This window comes from Pleurodeles waltl, chromosome 4_2, assembly GCF_031143425.1.
Source record: "Pleurodeles waltl isolate 20211129_DDA chromosome 4_2, aPleWal1.hap1.20221129, whole genome shotgun sequence".
NCBI classification, from domain to species: domain Eukaryota; kingdom Metazoa; phylum Chordata; class Amphibia; order Caudata; family Salamandridae; genus Pleurodeles; species Pleurodeles waltl.
In genome coordinates, this window is record NC_090443.1 from 746,540,730 (window position 1) to 746,560,129 (window position 19,400).

Sequence of the window (19,400 nt, forward strand, 5' to 3'; positions counted from 1 at the left end):
CTTCGATCTGCGGCTGAAAAATCAACGCTCCACCGGCTTCACGGCTGAAAATGGACACTCGCCTGCAATGTGACCGGAAGATTGACGCCTGCGGCTGGAGAAACGACTAGCAGCATCGCTGACGGAGGCTGGTGAGATCGCAACCCGCACTGCGTGGTTTTTGGATCGTGCAGCAGGATTTCTGACTCAAACATAGCTGGGCGTGTAAAAACGACACAAGGCCTGCCCCGACCCAAGAGTGCGGTTCGAATCGACGCTTCGCTCTCCTGCGGAAAGTAGAAACGGCCCACGCCAACTTCACTGAAGGAGAAACGATGCACAGTCTTGTGAGTGAGTGAAATCTACGCATCTCAAGCCCTTTTTGACGCCTGTGCGGGGTTATTTTTGACGCACCCAGGTACATTTCCACGCTAACAGCGTTAGCGTTGTGTTTAAAATTACATGAAGACTCTTTTTGGTTTTTAATTGATAACTTGACTTGTGTATTGTGGATTTTTGTCATTTTGGCCTTGTTTTGTTTAGATAAATATTTCCTATTTTTCTAAACCTGTGTTGTGCCATTTTGTGGTGTTTTCATTAAGTTAATGTGTGTTGGTACAAATACTTTACACCTATCACTCTGAAGTTAAGCTTACTGCTCGTGCCAAGCTACTAAGGGGGTGAGCAGGGCTTAGCTGAGGGTGATTCTCTTTTACCCTGACTAGAGAGGGTCCTTGCTTGGACGGGGGTAATCTGAATTCCAACCAAAGACCCCATTTCTAACACCGCTACAGCAGTGTCTCTCGCAACAATGGTCTTAAGCACATGGTCAACTTCAGGGTTTAGTGTTGTTGGACAGCCAAACTTTCTACTCTCTGCAGTGGTGGAATCACACCAACTTATTAAAAGGGCTGCCATTTCAGGACCCTATGCCACAGACCATAATCACAACCAATGCATCAATGATAGGTTTGGGAGCACACCTCAACAACCTTCCCATACAAGGGGTATGCAACTCAATTCAAAAAAATTATCACATAAACCATTTAGGATTGCTAGCAGTGTTCTTGGCACGCAAAGTTTTTCAAGGACAGACATGTTCACAATGTATTATCTGCAAAAACCGGGGGGGGACGCACTCAGCTCAATTGTCCCCTCTAGCACAGACAGTTTGGAAATGGGCAATTCACAATCCCATTCTACTACTAATTGAGTATATCCCAGGCATACGCAATCAACTAGCAGACCTCTTAATTAGGACGCAGCAACAAATACATGAATAGGAGATTCACGAACAAGTGATTCAACAATACTTTCAAATGTGGGGAACCCCGGACATAGACCTCTTCGCCACAAGCAAAAAAGCAAAATGCCAAACTTCGCATCCAAGTACACACTCCCTCAATCCAAAGGCAATGCTGTATGGATCAATTGGTCAGGGATATTTGCTTACTGTTTCCCCCATCTCCCATTAATTAAATTTCTGGTCAATAAGATCCATCACACCTCCCTCACTATGTTACTCATAGCTCCCACGTTGGCACGTCAACACTGGCACATAACCCTGTTGGATCTGTCTGTAGTACCACATCACAAGCTTCCAAAAAGACCAGCCCTATTGACTCAAAACAACAGTCAAGTCAGGCATCTCAATCCCAGAATGCTCAACCTGTCAATTTGGCTCCTCAGGTCATAGACTTTGGATATCTACAGCTTCCAGCAGAATGCATGAATATTCTAAAGGTACCATCCAAACATACATCTGGACAGTGTTATGTAGCTAAATGGAAACTTTTGTATATTACTGTCAACCTAAAAACATTAACCCACTTAAAACGTCAGTACAAGATATTGTCTATTTGCTTTATTTACAAAAAGCAAATGTTGCATACTCATCTATTAAAATCCATTTAACAGCAATAGCTGACTACCTCCAAAACAGACAGCATACTTCCCTATTTAGGAATCCTGTTATTAAAGCTTTTATGGAATGTCTTAAAATAATTATTCCACCTAGAGCTCCACCAGCTCCTGCCTGGAATCTTAACATTGTGCTCACAAGGCGCCTGGGTCCACTATTTGAACACATGCATTCTTACACTCTCCAGTTTCTATCATGGAAAGCTGCTTTCCTAGTAGCAATTATCTCCTTAAGAAGAGTTAGTGAAATACAGGCAGTCAATTAGAAGAACCTTTCTTCACAAAGGAAAGTAGTACTTAGGACAAACCCAAAATTCTGACCTAAAGTAGTTTCACCATTTGACATCAATCAGTCAGTAGAATTGCCAGTCTTCTTTCCACAGCCAGATTCAGTTGCTGAAAGAGCTCTTCACACCCTTGATGTTAAAAGAGCTCTTGTGTGTTATGTAGACAGAACAAACGTTTTCAGGAAATCTAAACAACTCTTTGTGGCTTTTCAACAACCTCATGAAGGTAATCCTATTTCAAAACAAAGATTAGCCAGATGGATAGAGTATTCAAACTTGCTATCTTAAGGCTAAATGACAGTTATTAGTGCCTCCTAAAGCACGTTCTACTAGAAAGAAAGGCGCTTCAATGGCATTCTTAGGAAATATACCAATGGCAGATATATGTAAAGCAGCCCCATGGGCCCCACCACACACATTTACCAAACACTAATCTTTGGATATCTTATCTTGCCAACAAGCAAACGTTGGACAAGCAGTGCTTAAAACACTATTTCAAACTACTCCAACCCCTACAGGCTAGACACTGCTTATTTTGGGAGGGGACTGCTTTTCCGTCTATACAAAGCATGTGTATCTGCAGCAACACATGCCATTGAATGGAAAATGTAACTTACCCACTAGACATCTGTTTGTGGCATGTAGTGCTGCAGATTCACCCTTCTCAACGGAGGCCTGTAGCCTTTGTGGTACTTTATGTAAATATGTACATACATTGCATTGACATCTTTTCTCACTATATATATATATATATATATATATATATATATATATATATGTGTGTGTGTGTGTAGATTTATTTATATATACATTTCCACACTTTTTACTTCACCCTCCTGCGGGAAAACAATCTAACAAAGTACTCGATGAGGAGGAGTCACTCGATCTCGTGACTCAAAAAACCTTCTTCCAAGAAAAACAACTTGCAACATTCTGAGTCCAACACTAGATGGCAGACTTCCGCAAATCATGTGAATCTGCGGCACTACTTGCCACAAACAGATGTCTACTGGGTAAGTAACATTTAGTATCTGGGAAAAAAAACTAAAGTGACATTATAGTTAGGTTTTGAAATCTCATAAAAACGTTTGTTTAAAAAACAAAAAACTGTGAAATTCACAAGCTATAGTTTGCTGAGCTAACTGTACCTTTCGCCCCCTCCATGCTCCCCTTGCAACCTCACATATTACGTTACTCATGCCATGTTAAATTCCTTAATTTTTTACATCCCTCGTACCATCCATGATGACAGTTCACTCGGCAACATGTGGCTTACTCCCCCACTGCGGATGACATAAGGCACTCCTGTAAGACCGGCTTTCCAAATATACCCAACTTTTACTAAGCCTTAACCCCTTCTTGATGGATGAGTGTGAAACATGTAAGATGTTGAGCTGGACAAACTCTTTATTTTTTATTTTTTTTAAATCATATAGATTCATCAAACTGCATGAAAAGTATTATTAGTGAAACAAAATAAACAATCTTCAATGGAAACTTTGTCTTCATTATAATTACAAAGTGGTGACCACCTTTGTGTCATTTATATTACCTATTGGAGGTCGCCACTAGGTAGTTCTAGTTAGCCCCATGTTTCCATAGAAAAAGTATTTTTTGATTTGCCTATATCTTAGGCACCATTTGATGAATCTTCACAAATATTTTCCAAAAAAGTGTGCCTGTGATTTTTGGACACAGAATTTTTCAGGGTTATCCGTCAAGCAGTGGCCGAGAAAAAAAGGAGGGGCGGGGGAGTCAATAATGTTGTTTCCCTTGTTAATTCCCATAGGACCTTCAGACACGACAATAGGACAAACCACTAGACAGAACTAAAACAAATTTGGCAGAAGGCTAGCTTTCGGTACGCAGATTGTGCTTTCGCTTATTTGGTGCAAACCCTTTCAGTGGTTTTTGAGATAATAAAAGGAAAACAAATTGGTAAATCTCTAGCTGCAACAACTTCGAGATTAAGAGCTTGTGCAGGGCAAATGCACAGCTCTAACCCCGCAGGGCTAAAAAAAAAACACTTTTTTTAAAAAACATTCACTGGGTTTTCAAGGTAACATTGCAATTTCACAGAAAAAATGTTAACAAAAACCAAAAAAAACCAAGGCGGGCTCTTGCGCTTGCTTTTTTTTTTTTTTAAGAACTCGTAAGGGTGGGCCAGGGCCATTCAGTTTTCTATGTGGGGGGCGGTGCGGCCCACCCGTAGCCCATGGACTGCCACCTCGCCAGCCATCACCCCCCACCCTGCTGGCTCCTGCTATTTCCCAAAGCGCGCACCAACAAGGACATAGCTGCTTGCTGTGGCTTGGCTGCAGCTTTACAGCTGCAGCCAAGCCACAGAAAACACTCTTCTCGCAGCAAGGGAGAGCTGTCAAACAGCTCTCCCTCGCTGCAAGCAGAGATTCCCTTTGTCTCCCCAACTACAAAGATACAGGCAGGGAGATAAGGGAAGCTCCCTCTCTGTGAAAGCAGTGCTGGCTCCCGCAGGAGTTGGGTAGCCAGCTGGGACTGTGGGGGCCTTAAGGCTCCCCCCACAGTCCCAAACATTCAGACCGGGGGGCCTGAAGGGCACCCAGGTCACATGGTCAGGCCCCAGGATATGGGGTCCCCAGGGCCAAGGTCTGTTATAGTTACCTTAGGGCATGAGTTGTAGTTACTTGAAATAACTGTAACTATGATATCTGAATTTGTATGTTTTTTTACTTTTAAAAAGTGTGTCTAACTACAACATCCCTGTAACCATTGGGTTTTTAAGGGAATATATATATATATATATATATATATATATATCTGTAGATAGGTATATATATATATATATATATCTGTAGATAGGTAGACATAGTTAGGACCTAGTGTCTATAGAAAAAGCTGTTTTTTACTTGCCTATATCTTTGGCGCCGCTTGACGAATGTTCACAAAATTTTCCCCAAAAATTTGACAGTCACTTCAGCTGCTCGCAGGAGACTTTCTGGGTGCTCCGTCAGGTGGGGGCAAAATAGGGGGTGGGGGTGATATTTAGAGAGTTTCCAAAGTTAATTCCCATAGGAAACATTGAACAAAGAAAGTTCAAAAACCGCTGGATGGAATAACACCAAATTTGGCAGAACGGTAGCTCTTGGTCCGTTCAGTAGTTTTTGAGAAATTTAAGGAAATCCAAATTTGTATAACTAGGGATGCAAAGGATTCGCGACCCCTGCCGATCTTGTGCCGAGATCTGATTGGCTGTCAACACTTCAGCTAAGAAGTGTTGGCAGCCATGTTGGGACTCGGCAGGTCCCAAATACTCCATCAAGGGCTAAAAAAAAAAAAAAAAAAAAAATAATAGCTCAGTGTCAAGGCCACAGACCTTCACACTGAGCATTGAGGGTTTGAGTCCAGCCGGACTCGCTTCCCTCCTTTTTTATTTTTTTTATTATTATTATTTTTTAATTACAAATGTTTAAGCCTCACACTGACAGGTGATCTTACTCTTTTTAAATGAGACATACATTTTTCTTTTCAATTTGTCCAGACATATCTCATTCTAAGTATGTCATATATTAAAGCCTAAATAACTCTCTATCCCTCGCTCTCTCTCTCTCCCTGTCTTTCTCCCATTGACGCACCCACTAAGATACTTATACACCCACTCACAGCCCTAACCAGACCCTCATGCGCCGACTCACAGAGCCACTCAGTTATGCATCTGCCTAGAGACCCACTCATACTTTCACGCACCCACTCACAGACCCACTGACACCTTCATGCACCCACTCATAGACCGGCACACACAGTGATGCACCCAATAAAACACTAATGAATGCACTTTCACAGCCGCTCTCACCCCCAGATACACCCTCTCACACACATTCTCACACCCAGAAAGACCGTGGCCAACTCCTGCCACGCACGGCCAAAGGGCTGCGCATGGCCTGGGGTTGGGTGGTTAGGAGGATTGGCTGCAGGGTCAGACTGTAGGCCAGGTCTTGAGGGCAACCTCCGCTGTGTGTGGGTGAAAGCCGTTCATGGTGCAAGGTTGGGCGCTTATAGGGGGTTGGCCTCAGGGCCTGGCCATGGTGGTTGGATTAGCATTTAGTGTTGAAAATTGCTATAGGTTTAAAAAAAAAAACACAAAAAAAACCTAGAAATTCACTGAACAAAACAAAAGTTACAGAGACATTACAGTTAGGAAATAAAATTTAAAAAAGCATATAAATTCACTTAAAAACTAAAGGTTACAGGGACGTTTTATTTAGGCTCACATTTTAATCGTACAAAACTATAGAAATTCACCAGTTATAGTTGGGTACCTCAAGTAACTATAACTTGTGCCCTAAGGTAACTATAACTTGCGCCGTCGCCATGCACCGCTATTTACCCCACAAATTAGGGCACTCATGACATCTTTGTTAACATCATTGATAATTTCATACATTTTTTTAACACATTTTAATATTATTTTAGTGTGTTATGCAGACTGTAACAGTACTTTGTATACATCTCTAGTAGCACAATATAGTTATATAAGGCATCTATAATAAGAACTTAAACTCCCCATCACCCCTCCCTTTGGTACATTTTTCAGCGTAGTAGTCCCCCCCTCCGCCCCCCAACCCCACTTTCCGGTAGAGGTCTATCAATATGCAACATTCTTTTCCTGCGCCCTCCTCTTACCAGGAACCCTTTTATGACTCGTCATAAAAGGACTGTCCCGTCTCCTACCCCCGATATCTTTCCATATTTCTTTTCTTTGCCCCATCTGAGATATATATATATATATATATATATATCGAAGATGCAGTTGATGTAATAAACACCCTGCCTCAGGGGTTGGGGAATGCTAGCGGACACCTCCGCTTAATATTGAAAAGTCAAAAGCTGCCACACGTCCGGCAGCAAAAACAAGCCAGTCCAACCAGCAACACAATATGTTTCCGCCACAACTTTTAATCAAGTAACATCACCAGGACACGTTTCGTTCTACTGCGGTCTTGGTCACATGACCTGTAGCGTAATCTTGTCATTCTAAAATGTGTCTCTAAAAACACTGATCACTGAAAACAGACTAATGGTAAATATTGTAATACTAGCATAGAAAATCATCCATTAATTCATTGTGTATTCAATTTAAATAAACATCATCATAAAATTGGCATCAAATACAAAGTTCTCCCTCCGTGAATGTTTTAAAGCAACAGTGTCCCAAATAAATCGTACACTTTATGAGCACAATCCAAGGGGCAGCATACACGTTTATCAAGTTGCTCTTTTTCAAATACTGCCTGATTTGGGTACATTGTAGTTTCCCAACATGGTATACAGGCTGAAAGAACCCAAAATCAACCAAGGGAAGTTTCGGTCAAGCTGCAGCTATTTACTCGCCCCCGATTCTTTACTCATCATCACAACATATAAACATATTGCACTTCCCCAGTTACTCATAAAGACTTCAAGTAGCTGGAATCAACTTATTTTATAAGTACAATTGTTTGATCACACCCGCCCCAGATAGTCCCATTCAAAGCCACATTAATCAAATTGTCTCTCCCTTAGTACGCCACATCAAGAAATTTGACTTCATTCATTGGTTCCAAAGAATCTGAAATACAAACAAGAAAAATATAAACAAACCAAATAAAACAGAATCTATTATGTTATCTGGTAGAATCGAAGGTATTCGGCAGCTAGCTTCCCAAAAAAAAAACCTGGATTCCAAACTTCGTAGAGATGACAGCCTAGTCCAGCGTCTAGGGTGTTTGGGTACAATCTCAATACCAAAAAAACCTGGCTTGTTTCCAGTCCACACTATACTTCTCAAGGAAATGTCTTGCATGCTAAAAGATTGGTCATTGTCCGTGATAGCTCGCCATTGCTCTAAAATTTGTTTTTTTTTTTTACTGGAAAAGTGGTCAACCAAAATATTGACATAAATTACATCCATTTTACACATTATTAATTTCATTATCATCTGTTTTTTACTAAGCTGTGCCAATGTACCCTCTATTAACTTTGTCTGCCTGTGCACTCGCTGCCCTTAGCACCCTCATGGAATACCTTTCTATCACCCCTTTCTTTGTCTTCTGCTATCCTTCTTCCATACTGCAATTCCGCTTGGCACAAAGGAATCTGCTAAACGGAATACTCCATCTAAAGTTCAATGGGTGACTATTCCTAAAGTGTAAAATAGAGTTTCCTGCCGTGTCCTTCCTAAATAGCTCAGTTACCAAGGTATTACATTTCACAGTTATTCTCAAACACAAGTTCACATTGTTTAAATTCAGGGCAGCAATGGATTAATTAAGACCATCCTCCTGACTGTCCCAAATGAAGAATAATTTATTGATATACTGTAACCAGTTTATTACATGGTCTGTTCATTGTTCCAGATTTGAGCCCCAGAACACCTGTTCCTCCCACCAGCCTACCACTGAGTTGGCGTAGCTGGGAGAAAAACATGTGCTTATAGCTGTACCCTGTCTCTGCTTGATTAGATCATTGACAAAAAAATATATATTTTCCAATAGGCAAGTTTGAATCATCTGTAACATGTGTACTCCGTGAGATTGATTCCCCTGGCTTGCAAAAAATACTTGCATGCTTCTATACCAGCATGGAGACTGTCCACATCTAGACACAACATAATAAATGTCTCCTCTCAGTTGAGGTTCTATATCTTTGTAATAAAATGTGTTGTATCACTTAAATAGGAATTTAAGTTGCATACAGAGAGGAAGAGGAGGTAATGAACACAAATTGAGCTATTCTGTAGTAGACTATTGCATGACAACACAATTGGTTGCCCAGAGGGATTGCTGCAATTTTTAAGTATTTTAGGTAGTAAGTTGGTGTTAGAAAATTGGGTCTCTAGTGAGCGGGGGTATGGCACCCTGTCAAAGTAGGGACTAGAATCGGAGTCAGTCACACTTTCTAAATTAACCTGTGCTCACCCTCTGGTAGGTTGTCACAGAGCAGGCAGGTTTAACCCAAGAGGCAATGTGTAAAGAATTTGTGCAACCCTTGAACTGCAGTAACACAGAGAAAATACCACAAAAAGACTCCACACCAGTTTAGTAAAATAGGAGATATTTATCTGATTAAACGTAGACACATGACAAAAATCCAGTTATATTTGCCTGGGTTATCACGGGTCAAGTGTAGTATTGAAAACCATAGTGCTTACAATGATGTGGGGACTCACTTTCAAGGAGTTACGATAAGTTCTTTCTAGAAGAGTATGAGGAAAGCACTCACAATTATAGTTCTGATGCGGTCACCCCTGACCAGAAAAGGTTTCAGGGGATCTCAGCTCCCCGTCTCCTGGAGATTGGAAATCATTGTGGGGCAAAAAACATACAACAGGTAGCCCAGAGCTGCGGCACCAGGTCTCGCTGGGTTTGCACACATGGATGCCGAGCAGTCAGCCCGTTCCCCTTACTGACAGTACCTTGTCGGTGTCTGGGTGGCTGTGTGTAGGTGAGGAAGTGATACACGTACCAGCTTGGTGAACAAAGAAGCGCTACACGTGCTGGCTTGGTGAACAAAGAAGTGGTTCATGCTCAAACTTGGCAACAAAGGAACGCTTGGCCTGCACTGAATTTGTAGGCGAATAAGCGCATGCCATGTGCTGACTTGATACGAAGAAGCGCTCCATCTGCGCTGACTTGGTGTGAAGAATTGTTCAACCTGTGCTGACTTGGTAGGCCAAGAAGTCCTTGGCACGCGCTGGTCAGGAGGAGTGTGTCACGCACATGGAGCAGTGAGACATGTGGTTCCTTGTTGAGACACACTGCTACCAGAATCATGAGTCCCACGACAGCAGTACGCAGGTGAAATCTTTGTTGGCCCTGCAGTTTCCAACCGGGGGCAAGCTAACAAGACCTTAAAGTTATTTGAAATGTCCTTTGAGGTTGTAGATCAGGAGTAGTCTTTCTCTGTGCAAGAGGTAGCAGGCCTACACAGCAGAGTAAGTTGCAAAGTGGCCATCCCTACTAACAGCTCATCAATCAGTAGACCAACACGCAGAGCAGTTAGCAAAGTGGCAGTCCCCCTTGGCAGCAGAGTTCCTCTTCTTAGCAAAGTCTCCGTAGAACCTCAAAAGTGATTTGGTGGGATTTGGGGTCCAGTACTTATACCAAAATGTGTCTTTGAAGTGGGGGAAGACAAAAGAGGCCTTTGAAGATCACAAGGTACCTTCCCTTCATTCCCTGGTTCCAGACACTCTACAGAAGGGTATGCAGCCCTTTGTGTGAGGAGAGGCACAGCCCTATTCAGGTGTAGGTGTCCGCTCCTCCCTCCCACCTAGCCAAGGAAGACCCATCAGTCAGGTGATGGGCCGTCAGGATGCTAACGTCACATCCAAGCTCCCTTCAAAGTGGCATTTTCAGACTTATAATTTAAAATCCGACATCACCATAAGTTGGTATTTTACATTGTGAATCCAGGCACTCCAAACTCCATGTCTGTGTCTTTTCCCAATTGGAAATTACACTTAAAGGATGTTTCAAAGCAACCCAATGTTAAGCTGTGGAAGGGATAGGCCTTGCAGTAGGGGAAAACACATTTCACTACCTGGACATGTTAAACTAAAACACACGTCCAACTTTTTAAATACCCTTGAGGCTAACTAGAGCCTGCTTTAGTTGTGACATATGTGTAATACAAAGGAAGGTTCGGGTCTGGAAAATGTGCACACTGGCCAGGTCGAAATAACAGTTTTAAAACTGCACCCACATGTCCTGCTGTGGCAGGCCTGAGAAATGTTTGAAGGCTACTAAAGTGGGTGGCACAATCAGTGCTGCAGTCCACTGGTAGTATTTAATTTACAGACCCTGGCACATATAGTGCACATTACTAGAGATATGCAAGTAAATCAAAGAAGCCAATTGTGGATAAACCAATGTTACCTTGTTTAGAGTATAGAGCACCTGCATTTCAGCACTGATTGGTAATGGTTAAGTGCACAGAATACCAAATGTCAGTAACCATTAGTCAGAAAAACAGGAGGTCAAAGGGCAAAAAGTTAGGGGAAGCCACACCAAGGATGCCAGGTTTAACAGTCAGTATAGTTGGTGAATCATTGTTCAAAAACTGTAACACTTACCAAGTAATCAATTGGTTGTGGTACAACTCCTTCAGTTGTTTTGATCCTATGGTGGCTTTAGCTTTTCAACAAATTACAATTAATTGGAAATGTTCTTCTAAGATTTCATTTAAAGCCTGGTGGTATAATGTTTGTCACCACCTTAGATTAGATAATACTTATGCATCTTTTTGTTCACCATTTATAAATAGAGATGTATATTGGTTGCCATGAACAAAGTTCTTAAATAAAACTGCAAGGCCAATAACTAATTTTACGTTCTCAGACAATTTCAAAACACCATAATGATTTTCACTGTCTTCTTAGTTCCTACTTTTATATCTCTATTTCTATCTTTCGTTTTGTATTTCGTTTTACTAACCATTCTTCTATAATATTCAATTAACTTATTATCGGTCTCTATTGATCATTTTATGTTTTTCTTCCCCTCCTCTTTCACCCACACCTTTTTCTATTCCTTCTCTTTCAAATTCAGAAACTTAAAAATCAGCTTTGAGTGCGTTTCTTTTTATGTAATTAGTGTTAATGGCTTAAATATTATTAATTTCAGAAATGTTACTGTTTATATATGGTGCAATCTTTTAATAAAACTGATTAAACACAAAAAAATTACAATTATGTGCATTTTTTGTTTTTGTAATCCTTAAAATGTTGTGTCTTCTCCTTCACAGCTTCGGTAGAAGGAGGCCCGCAGCTAAACATGGTTGGTCTCTTTCGAAAAATAGTTGAAAAGGAAGGGTTGCTTGGACTTTACCGAGGTATTACACCAAACTTCATGAAAGTGCTTCCAGCAGTCAGCATTAGCTATGTCGTTTATGAGAAAATGAAAGAGAAAATGGGAGTGACCTCAAAATAAAGGAAAATTCTCCACCATGTGGTTTCTAAACCATGTTTTGTAACATTTGGTTCACATCTTTTTTGATTGTCTTACAAATTATTGTTAAATGCAAAAAAAAATCTTGACAGAGGAAGTAGTCTTGCCTGTAAGGCCAATGATGTTTGGTTCTTCTCTATTTAAATGTTGTGAACCTTTACCACTGTGAATATGGCAATGGCTACATCTTTAAGAACGTTGCGAAACCATGGGTCTGGTTCATCAGTTTTACACAATGTTATCTCTTGGATAAATTGAAATCAAGTGTGTGTAAACCACAATCAACTACCAGTGAATATTTTAGTTTGGATCCACATGCATCTTAGAGTTCCCGAGGATTATGACATCACTGATTATTGTTTAAAAAGTTGCAAACTGCTACTACCAGAAGCCTCTAAAATAATGTCAATTGTTAGGTGTAAAAAATCACGTATAAGTGTCAGTGGACAGAGATGGCATCGCATTTTGCTCAAACTCTCGAAATTATTATTTAGGGGAAGTGATAATGTGTGTATCTTTATTTTTTATAATGATGTCCCTGCATTCTGCCAAAAATTCACAAAGCATGTAGGAGGGTATTCGAAATGTTTCCATCAGAGCTTGCTAGCACTGGAGCTTTTCAAACAACTTCCTCGTTACTAGTGTATAGTAAGGGCTAGAATATACTCCTTACAAACTGTGGAGTTTTTAAAATATTAACTGCACTATGCAGTTTTTGTATTATGTTTGCAGCATGCAGCCTTACTATAAACTATTTTAGTACAAAGTTTAATATCCCACTTTTCTCTTGGGAAATACCGAAACACTGACATATCATAGTCAAGATACATGACGATATATTTCCTTAAGCTTGTCTCCAAAACTGAATGTGTACATGGTGAATGAACTACACGCAGTGCTTAATTTGTAAATAAAAAGGTGCCAGTGCCCAAAGCCCTTTTAAAACATGCGGTGCTGCAATTAAATGTGTGAACACGGAATACTCAGGCAGCGTAATCCTGAAGCCATCTCGGGTCTGTTCAATCCATATAAAGCCACTCCCTGCCCCTTCAGCTCACTCTTGCAGCTTTCTACTTTCTCTCTTTGTGACGCTTTTTCCCATATGTGTCTTTTGCTTGTAGTAAATGCTTGAGGCAGAAGAATAAGCCCCGGCCCTAAAAAATAAGTGCCGGTGATCAGCACCGGAAAACAACAAGCACAAATTAAGCACTGACTACACTGCGCTTTCAGTTCTCTCTTATGTAGTGTGGGGAGGTTAACTTTGCAGCTGGCCAAGGTCTAAATAGTGATTTATTATTTTTTCTTTTATATACCATAGTTTTATGCATGGTGAGAATACAAAGCTTGTTTTTAGATAAAAACACCAATCTTAAATCAACCACATCACGGAGAAATATATATATATGTATGTATATATATATATATATATGTGTGTGTGTGTGTGTATATATATATATATATATATATATATATATGTATACAACTATTTTGCAAGCATGTTGCAACCATACTTGGGGAGTGGATTGTTTTCATTTTTCTGAGTACACATGCTTGGAATGAAAAAAATTAAAAATGAACCTGTACGGCAGGTTTGCAAGGCCAGACCCATTGTGTTGATTAATTTTGCAAGGTAGCCACGTGCTGGAGGATGGCTACTAAATTCCATGAATTTTAAAATGCGTGTGTGTTGTGGAAAGTAACAACTTTCCTATTATCTCACAATATTGATTCAATTCTATCTTAAATTGTCTGATTGTTGGAACGTTTCTCGACAGAATAACTTAACAAGATTCATGATTACTTTAAAATACAGAAAAAATTATATCAAGGCATTTAAATACTCTATCAAATTATAGTAAGCAGGCCCATTCTACAAATTGCTCCCTTCTGAGACCTGATTTTAACTTCCAAGAACAAGTTGGAATCCTTGTAGGGCTGGCTTTGCCTTTCATTTTTCTGAGATCAATTGATTTCCGTTATAGTAATACCAGTCGTTCACAGTGTTACAAAACTTCAGAAATTCCATAACAAAAAGCACTGGTCAAGAACGTTGTTACATGACAATTCCACATTAGTAAGACGAAAATGAAAGAAAAAAGTGCCTTCCTTTTTTGCAGGACTTCTGTTTCGTTAACTGAGGAACATATTGATTAAGACAGTATTGCTGTGTGGCATCTGAAAAGGTGTTTGGATATATGCACTTTTAATGAATACGTGATGTGCATCATTGACGTTGCCACCTCCTCGGTTTCACGGCATACACAGCTGCATTAATTTGTCAGCATCCACCTGCCAAGAAAGCAGAGAGACCTCCTTCATATCTCTTAGCATCATTATCTTGGCGTACACTGATAACATTTGTTTTGATTCTGTTCCGGTTTTCAAAGTATAACTAACCAAAGCAGTGAATAAGCTGTGCCTATTTTTCTTTTGCAACAGAGGGTGTACAAACTGTCCTTAAGTACTTCTCATAATCTCATGTTAGAGAATGTGCTTGCGGTTTACTTCATAGAAATATGCTTTCCTTCATCCAGGACTTTCTGAAGCATCGTAAGGCGTCTTTAGTCTGTGACATGGCGACAATACAATAATGTTGTGGTTTGATCCCAGATTGTTTCGAATGGAAAGAACCTTGGATTAAAAGGGGAGGGTGCAGCTATGAAGCAACCAGTTGTAGCGGTTACATGATTTTCGGTACCTCAACGTCTTTAGGAGTTGTACCTTATTCCCCCCAAAAAAGTAATTGAAGTAATTTTTGTTCCTTGTGTGCATGATACCAAAATATTCGACAAGAAGAAAATAGCTGATGTATCCGTTGAAATGTTTGCATTAGACATATTTGAGTGTTTTAGATGTGTCTCCTAAATATTGTTTTTCACTGTTGGTAGTCAGGGTACTATCTGCCAACCATATTGATATTCAGGGCAATCTCCAAGAGAACTTAAATACAGATAATACCCTGTTTAAACCTGTCTTCCTCTAACATCTCCGGTCTAAATCCTCAACCAGTTGACAATGCTGCCACTTTGTACTCCGTCCCGGATAGACTTTTTATACAAAATCAGAAATTGAAGAATGGCGTTTATTGTGCTTAAATAATCCGTGATAGTCCTTCCACTCCCTACACCTGTGTGCAGCACCGACTAGTCGCCAATATATGAAAGACACTGGAGAGCGAGGAAAGATTCACAGGTGAATCTCTATCATGTGTCTGGATCCATGTGAAGGATTTGAACTGCCGGTCTCTTCACAGGACTGCAATAGGTTTTGGACACCCCTTCCATCTTCATTCTTGGGTCCTTCTCTTGGGGTGATGTGGAGCTCATTACTCACAGCTCTGTCAGATGCAGATCTCACACATAACCTTGAAGTTTAGCATGGCATGCCTCGACTTGACTGCAGTCATCCTTCACTTGTTCTTCTTGCTTCGGTCTTAAAGGCCTGTATCTGAAGGTCTGAGCCCAGGGGAACAGTCCAATCTGTAGCAACATTACACCATGTGGATATATGGATTCAGCATTGTGTTTTATCAGTATGAGTGGTATCGAATTAGGTGCTCTACCTACTTCTACACCTGCCATCAGAATATGGTGGAGGTCATCCTCATGTTTTCATCTCTGCAGCAGGTTCACCACTGATAAATCTTCCAAAATAAACCTCTCTAGCTAATGTATTATTCTTTCAAAATATTGCTTACTCAAAAAGGCAACCTTTCTACTCACCATACTTAGGCTCTGGGGTTCGAGAGACTCCTCTTGAACTCCTTAATTCTGTGGCCCAACTTGGTTGTAGCTACCTCTTCCTGCCACCTGGAGTTCTTGTATGCAATATAGAATTCTGACCAGTTTGGTACTTTGCAAGTGCATAATGCTGCTGGATCGAAAGAATAACCAGAATCATCTGATTCTGCAAGCAGGTTCTCACTTCGGTCTTCTTTTCAAAATATTCTGAAGATTAGAACCGAGGTGGCTGAGTTTGTGCATGACATGGAGGTCCTCTTATTTTTTTAGTGTATTCATGCAGGTGGTTTTCCCCTTTTGATGGCATTGTCGACATCAGCTGGAGAAAATCACAGTTGAAAAAGTCCTAAACAATTTTTATCACCCCTTTGTTTTGTAACCTGTAAGCCTAGATGTGGAGCGTCACGCTTGAATGTATACGGGTGCTGAAATTGCTGGTAGTCACACTGTGCCTTTAAATAGTGTCTGCAAGGAGTCAAGCTCTTGAAAAAGAAACCCTCACATTACATCTCACATCTCATCTACTTTAAAATTGCTCAAATTACATCTCGTGGCCAGGCAGAATCTGCATTTAAATATATGTGGTTCTAGACTATCCTTTGTTACCCTGAAGCATGAATTGCATGTCCGTACAAAAATATTGCATTGGTTTCCAAAGTTAGAGAAGATTTGACACGTATTAGCTGTTCTGATATACCATACTGATATTGTAGTCAGTCGTCTCAACTTCTAACAAAGCATGGGTGGATTAGAAATGTATAAGCTGTCCCAACATCGAAAGTATGAATTTGCGTTATAAAAGCTGACCTTTAAAAATGTGTTTGGGTTCACATAAACTGTATCCCATTGGTTTACAAAGTATTGCCAAATGCTTCTATGACAGGCAGTGTCCCACACCACTCACATAATATTAAATCAAGAATGTTGAGGTGTTGCGGATACCTTGTAAGTTTACATATCATGACATACGTTGTTTTGAGTCTTTTTTTTTTTACGTTGGGTGAATTGCTATTGTTATGCACATTTATAAACACAACTGATTATCAATCGAAACCTGGACACGCAGCTTTCACTGTGTTGTTTTGTCAAAAATGCATTCTATTTCTATTTGTTGTGCTGCATATGGTTTTCTAAGGCTGCCATTTCACAAGCACATGAGTTGGATGTACAAAAAACGAAGGCTCTAGCAGAATGTTGTCAAGGTGTTCCAGTATTGACAGCACTCCTTCCAACCAATGCAGGATGCACTATTGCAGACCAGTGATGCGCAGGAAATTTCAATTTGAAAGAGTTGAAAGTGTATGATTTGCTGCACAATGCTTGAATGCACGGAAGGAGGCCTTGGAAGGAAAAGGTGACCTCGGTCCTTGCTTTGGTTTTTCCAAACAGTCACCTTGCTGACCCTTGCCTCTTACAGGAGCAGAGATTTTAATATCATTGTGAAGCAGAGATGAGACAGAAAGATCATCTGTTACTTGAAGAAAGTAGTGCAAATTGCAAATGTTTATTCCTGTTTAGGATAAGGGGTGTCACAGTGAGTGTTCCTCGTTATAGTGGGTGGGTCTCGTTAATGTAGTAAATTGAAGCATTAAAAATCATGTTTGCAATTTACAAAAAAATGTGTACATTGTGTTGTGAAATCGTGCATTGGTTTTGTAACCACTGAAACACTACAACTTTACATTGCCTAGTCTTTGGGCTGTGGCATACCCTTTTGTACGTTTTACCACATAGCGAAAGTACCATCAGCTGCAAAAGGAAGTGATATTTTGGTTAGTAGTTCATCTGTGCCTAGAAAACAACTATTTTCCAAACTTTTTTATTAGAATACCAAATGTTGTGTACTTTAGTTTATACAGGTTTGAGCAAGACTGTGCTCTTTCAATCTATACATATTACCTGAGTTTTCTATTAAATATTTTTGATGACTTATTTTGGTGTTCTTGTGTATTTATTTAAGAGTATTGGATTGCTTTTAGCTGTTTCTTTTTCATTGACTCGTGTGAGCACACAGTACAAGGACGGAAAGCAACAGTTCGATGGCATCTGTCGCTGTAGATACGCATGTTTTGCATAGCTCGCCATCTGGTGTTGGGCCGGAGTGTTACAAGTTGTTTTTCTTCGAAGAAGTCTTTCGAGTCACGGGACCGAGTGACTCCTCCTTTTGTCTCCATTGCGCATGGGCGTCGACTCCATCTTCGATTGTTTTTTTTTTCCGCCATCGGGTTCGGACGTGTTCCTGTCGCTCCGAGTTTCGGAACGGAAAGATAGCTAATTTCGGAAGATTTTCGTCGGTATTGTTGCGTTCGGGATCGGTGTAGTTAGATTCAACACTGCATCGAAGATCGAAGAGCTCCGGTGCCCTTCGGGGTAGTTTTTCGATCCCCCGTCTGGGCCTGGTCGGCCCGACCGCGTGCAGAAGAACGCCGATGGAACGGACCCCGTTCCGTTTCTGTCCCAAATGCCACAATAAATACCCCTATACAGACCAACACTTGGTCTGTAACCTGTGCCTGTCACCTGAGCACAGTGAAGACACTTGCGAGGCCTGTCGTGCGTTCCGGTCCCGAAAAACACTCCGAGACCGTCGAGCCAGAAGACTTCAGATGGCGTCCGCGCCGACAGCCCACCGGGAGTTCGAGGAACAAGAAGAGGAGGGAACCTTTTCGATCCAAGAATCGGACTCCGAAGGATTCGACGATACACAAACCGTGAGTAAGACGTCGAAAGCCACTCAGAAGAAGATTTACAAGGCCCAGGGGACGCCACTGCCACCAGGCCATGGCTCGACCCATAAATTCGGTGACCGACCTTCGGCACCGTAAAAGGCCCAAGCAGTGCCGACTCCGGTCGAGACACCGGCACGCAGCCTTCTCGGGACCGAGAAAGTGCTGGAGACAAGCATCGACACCGAGATACCGGTGTAGACACGGCTCGACGCCGAGACAGCGGCACCGAAGAAGATCGACGCCGAGAGGTTTCGGCCCAGAAAAAGAAAAAAGTCACCTCGGAGCAGAAAAAAGATGCAGACAGGGTTTCGGTGCCAAAACAAACTGCAACCGACCCAGTTTCAGGCTCTTATACAGAAGAGCACTCGCTAACCTCCCAAATGCAAAAGCATAGGTTTGAGGAAGAGCTACACTCAACTGATGTAGACCATACGCAAAAGCGTATTTTCATTCAGCAGGGGACAGGAAAAATAAGCACCCTTCCCCCTATTAGAAGAAAGAGAAGATTGGAGTTCCAAACTGAACAGACACCACAAACAAAAGTGGTGAAAAAAGTTACCCCACCACCCTCTCCTCCACCTGTGATTAACGTCTCACCAGCACAAACTCCATCACATTCCCCAGCTCACACCACCATGAGCCAGGGTGACCAAGATCAAGACGCATGGGACTTATACGACGCCCCAGTGTCAGATAACAGTCCGGAGGCATACCCTACGAAGCCATCTCCACCAGAGGACAGCACTGCGTATTCTCAAGTGGTGGCTAGAGCAGCACAATTTCACA

The 19,400-nt window shown here is 41.2% G+C and overlaps 1 protein-coding gene across 1 annotated transcript in view; it reads left to right on the forward strand.

Moving 5' to 3' along the window:
- Nucleotides 1-17,817, forward strand: part of SLC25A24 (solute carrier family 25 member 24) — a 253,836-nt gene extending 236,019 nt beyond the window's left edge. Inside the window, exon 10 of the mRNA XM_069232406.1 lies at nucleotides 11,943-17,817. Within this exon, the coding sequence (XP_069088507.1) occupies nucleotides 11,943-12,127 (185 nt within the window). The 3' untranslated portion in view covers nucleotides 12,128-17,817. The remainder of the gene's footprint in view (nucleotides 1-11,942) is intronic.
- The last annotated feature ends 1,583 nt before the right edge of the window (nucleotides 17,818-19,400 follow it).